This window comes from Echinops telfairi, unplaced genomic scaffold (assembly GCF_000313985.2).
Source record: "Echinops telfairi isolate 266 unplaced genomic scaffold, ASM31398v2 ScPeMD7_70;HRSCAF=299, whole genome shotgun sequence".
Lineage (NCBI taxonomy): Eukaryota > Metazoa > Chordata > Mammalia > Afrosoricida > Tenrecidae > Echinops > Echinops telfairi.
The window spans coordinates 18,526,066-18,530,993 of NW_022103968.1; the positions used below are offsets into that span (position 1 = coordinate 18,526,066).

The following is a 4,928-nucleotide window of genomic DNA, read 5'->3' on the forward strand; positions in this document are numbered from 1 at the left end:
GATGGTGATGGTGGTGGTGGTGGTGGTGGTGGTGCGTGCCATAGAATTGACTCCAATTCATAGCCACCGCGTATGAAAGGCTAGAGCAGCCCCAGAAACATTTTCAAGGTTGTAGTCTTTACGAGAACAGAATCCTCCTATCTTGCTACTGCAGCGCTACCAGCTGAGTTTGAACCACCAATCTTCCAGTTAGTAGCTGAGCACTTAAGCTCTTCACCCCAGAGCTCCTTACACTTCCTGATCAGTGTCCCCACCTGGAGACAGGGCCTCCCCATGCCTCCCCTAGGGATCAGCCTGGAGATAAGACGAGGGTCTGGCTGCCACTGCCCACACCTGGGACTGATCCCACAGGGCTCAGCTTCCAGGATCAGAGGGAGCTGCCTTCCCCAACCCTCACTCAGCTGCAGCGACCTTTCCCACACTGCCCATTCACCCTTCAGATGCCTGTTGCCCTCCGTGGACACCTCTCACTACACGGACACTGTCATCAGCGATTCAGTGCTCCGCCCATCCTGCCTTCCTGAGCAGCCCTACTTCTCAAGGGACAGAGGAGGCCCTAAGTTCTGCCTTGTGGCTAGCAGCTAGATGTGGCCCTCGGCCAATAGCAAACTAGAATTCATGTTGGACAGATACAGCATCAGGCTGAGGGTCCAAGGGAGGAGTAGAGTCAAGAAACACCAGAATTCCACATAACCGTCCAGCCCCCTTGGGCCCCAGGCCCCTAATCACTACGAGGTGGGAGGTGAGGATGCTCGCAGGTGCTTCAGGCCCTGAGTCTCTGACTCAATTGTAGAACCACAAAGAGGTGAATGAGGAGACCCCAGGTAGCACAAATGCTTAACACACTCAGCTGCTAGCCTGAAGTCCACCCCAAGATATGTCAGAAGGAAGGCCTGGTCATCTATTTCCAAAAAGGCCAGCCATTGAAAGCCCGATGGCACACAACTCTTCCTGGACACCTGTGGGGTCACCGTGAGTCAGCAACGACCAGACCGCACCTGGCGGTGAGAGCGCAAGAGGTCAAAGCCACTTTTTCTACCATTCTTCACTCCAGTCCTTGGGCACAGAAGCAGCTATACAAGACTTTGGGGACAGGGGAGGACTGTGTTGGGGCCCAGGATTGAATGACGGTACTACTCCAGCCCCCAACCTCAAAGCTGACCTTGCAGGAGTTAACCTGGTAACACATATACCAGACCCAAAAGCCAATGCTACCCAAAACAAAGAGATAGGAAATAGAAGACCCGCCCTTTAGCCAGCTCCTTTCGGCCCAGTTCAGGATCAGGGAGCTATGGGGTAAGGGATGCTGCCCCTTATGCACGCTAAAGCAACGGTCCCTGGCTAGCCATTTCTCCTGCTCCGATCCCCTCTCCTGCCCAAGCATATAAAGACCTGTCCTGGAGCTCGGGGCAGTGAACCAGGAACTGGCACCCCTACTCCTCTGGCATCTGCGCTGCATTCCGAGTTGGGGGAGACAGCCAGGAGTAGCTCCCATGACACAAGTACCCCCACTTTCCCTTCCCCAGAAAGCAGGTCTCCAGAGGGAGGGTAAGTCGAGGCAAAAGGCACCCTACAGAGAGCCGAGCAGAGTCAGCAGCCCCAGGCTTTGTTTCTGCCCAGTGTCTGGGAAGGACAGCATGGCTTCTGGGGGTCTGCCAAGGTGGCCTATTGTCTAGCACAGCCTTCGCCTGGGGGGCAATGGGGTGGGGAGGGGAGGAAGCAGCTCCAGTCGGGGTGAGCAGCAGGACCCAGCACCAGACCAGCAGTTAACTTAGTCATGACAGCCTGAGCTAGGCTTGCTGGGGTCTCCTGCCTGCTTACCTGCCGTCTGACCTTTGCCAGGGCAGAACTCCTCCTCGATTCTAAACCACCCGCTCAGAATCATGGTCCTGCCCCTTGCAGACCCTTCGGTGCCCAGCTCGCTTCTCTGGTATCCCAGCCCTCTCAGCCCTGTACACACACCGTGCCCCTCCCCTCATCCACGAAAGCTCCTGAAGAGAAAAGGCTGCTGCCATCTTGCCCTCCAAGAATGCACAGCTCCCTCGAGGAGAGCTCAGCTCCTGCCTCCAGGGGTGTCCCGAACTGGCCTGTGCACGTATTGTAAGAGGCTGGGCTCGAAGGGCTGATCTTCCCCAAAGCCACAGCCTTGGCTTGTGTTGGCCCCTCCAGCCCAGCTCCCTCAGCAAGAGTCTCTTGGCAATGCTGTCTGACCTGCTGCCTTGAATCGCTACCCAACCATCAGATGCTTTCTTCACGAAAGAGGCACCATGGATCTGGAGCCCCGGGGTCTGTGTCCAGCACTGTCACCCACATCTACGGGACCCTAGGCAAGCCCTCTGGGGCTGGCTTCCTGTCAGCGGAAGAATTGGATTCTTGAATCTTGAAGAACTCCTCTAGCTCCAAAGTGCCATAATCGTAGGAAGAGGGCCTTGAACTCCCACCTCCCACTGCCAACCAGTCATCCCAACACCTAGCATCACTATAGGACAGGGTAGACTTGCCCCCATAAGGTTTCCAAGGCTGTCGATCCTTACAGACTGTCGCGACTGTCTCCCGTGGAGCAGCCAGCTGTGCTAGGTTTGAAGTGCTCTGCTCCCTGTTGGCAGCCACATGCTTAACTGCTATGCCACCAAGGCTCTTTTGGAGAGGGCCATAAGCCCTCCTGAATAGCGGGGTGGACCTGGTATTACAGAAATGTAAGCAGAAAAACTCAGGGCTTTGGCAGCAGTAATTCAAGCCACCAGCAAAACAATAATAATAATAATCCAAAACATACTTCTATTCAGTTGCTTGCTCCCACACTGCACATATACCCCTTCGGAGAATGTATCCCACTCTAAGGCATATGATGCTTTGGGAGTTCTGCTTTCATACATGTGCCACATTTAGGGTTACCTGTTACTCTGAGGCACATGCATACATTAGGGTATACACACGTGGTGCATACACACAGTCTGGAATGGATGCCGAACCTGACATAGAGAGCATCCTTTGACAGGTGTCTCTGTCGTGTGTGAACACAGCTTTCAGTGCTGTGTTAATGCAGGTGACTCGGGGAAGACAATCCTCTGGGGTCAAGAGTACAGACCTTGGAACCAGAAAAGGCTGGATGTCAAGGCACTGTCCTGTCCCCCTTCCTTGCCGTCAGTCATGAGCAAATGCTGTGAGACTGTTTCTTCGCCTGCAATAAGGGTCCCCAGTTCACTAGTGCCCGACTTCTGGGTAAACCCTTTCCCTGTCAAGTTAGGTAAAGTTCCCCTCACCTGGAAGAAAACAGACCCCTATTTACAACAAGTTCTTCATCATAATCACCATCACTGGCAACAAAGAAGCTTCAAAATCAGGTGAAAGCCTTGAAGCCTTTTCATGAACTAAAGCCAAAAACCCAAGTCCATCAAGTCAATGTTAACTCGTGGTGACCCTCTGTAAGATTTTGTAAACCTGTATATCTTTATGAGAGTAGATAACCTCATCTTTCTCTCATGGGGCAGTTGGTGGGATTGAACCGCCAACCTTGCTGGTAGCTGTGCAATGCTTACTTCACAGCACCATCCTGTACTAACCAAAAATTCCAAACCACTGCCACCGAGTGGATTCTGATGCATAACTCAACTGCCCCTGTGGGTTTCTGAGACTGTAACTCTTTAAGGGAGCAGAGAGCCTCGTGGTTCCTCCTTGGAGCAGCTGGTGGTTTCAAACTGCTGACTTTGCAGTTAGCAGCTCGACACGTCATCACTATGCCACACAGCTCCTCCTCATCCTGAAATAAGGCTAAGAGACAAGGGCAACTACATTCGAATTACGTGAGTTACATTCTAATTCAACTGAAAGGCAAACTTAAGAACCGGGAACTGCCTTACTTCCCTCATAGAGTTCTTAACCCTCCTGCCAGGGGGTCGATGCTGACTCACAGTGACCTTAACAGGATTTCTGAGATCATAAACTCTTTATGGGAGCAGACTGCCTCATCTGTCTCCCTTGAAGCAGCTGGGGGGTTTGGACAGTCCAGTGACTGAGGCACAGCGCCACTATTGTCCTTGGAGAGCTCACCACCGTGCCTCGCACACAACAGACACCTGCTCACTTTGCCAGTTCCAGGCAAGTATCTCATGATGTACGTGTTGTTTTAAATTACAAAATATATAGACAAGAGCCAGATGTCCCGAGAGTCCTGTGTGTGTGGAAAGCCAGATAACACACAAGACCATTTGATTCACATTTATTTCACATTTGATCTGTAAACTTTTTTATTTAAAAAATAATAATCCACTGCCAGTAGCAACACGTGCTGACATGAGCTTGTCGTTCATTAAAGAAGAGCGCAGGCCGTAAGGAGTCTCGTCTAAAACCTGAAACCTGCAGAGACACTGATGTAAACACAAGGCCTCCACCCGCCTGCCCGGACTTTGGGGAGAGCGGTAGGGGTGCGGTGGGGTGGGGGATTGTCATCAATCACGTGATCTCAGCCAGAAAAGGAGAGGGGAAGGGGTTGGACAAACCTTTTGCTACCTCCTGGGGCAGGGACTGTACAGTAAGGCAGGCCCATTTGCCTTCTCCAACTGTTTACCTTGGGCCAATTACATCAGGTTTGTTTCTTCCACATAATTTCCACTCTGCGTCTAAAAACAGCAGCTCGAAGATTTCCTGGGAGTCAGCGCTTTCAGGGAGGAAGGGGGCGCACAGACAGACAAGAGAGAAACAAACTTATTCTTCAAGCAGTGCCCAACCCGACCCCCTCAGCAAAGGAGGGGGCACCGGAAGGAGACACTGTCAAGTGAGTGGGGCGAGTGTGCCGTGTAGCACAGGAGAATGGCTTTATACACAGGGCCCATGCGAGGCAGCCAGGTTCATTTACGGTATTTCTGTCTTGATCCATCATTGTAATATTGACATGGCGAAAAGGCAATTATGCTGTTAGGCACAGGAAC

At 52.2% G+C, this 4,928-nt stretch overlaps 1 protein-coding gene across 1 annotated transcript in view; it reads right to left on the reverse strand.

The window, feature by feature from the left end:
* Positions 1 to 3,074: 3,074 nt before the first annotated feature.
* The window catches only part of ADRA2A (adrenoceptor alpha 2A), a 4,027-nt gene continuing 2,173 nt past the window's right edge, over positions 3,075 to 4,928 (reverse strand). The window contains exon 2 of the mRNA XM_004701283.1: positions 3,075 to 3,263. Coding sequence (XP_004701340.1) covers positions 3,075 to 3,263 — 189 coding nt within the window. The remainder of the gene's footprint in view (positions 3,264 to 4,928) is intronic.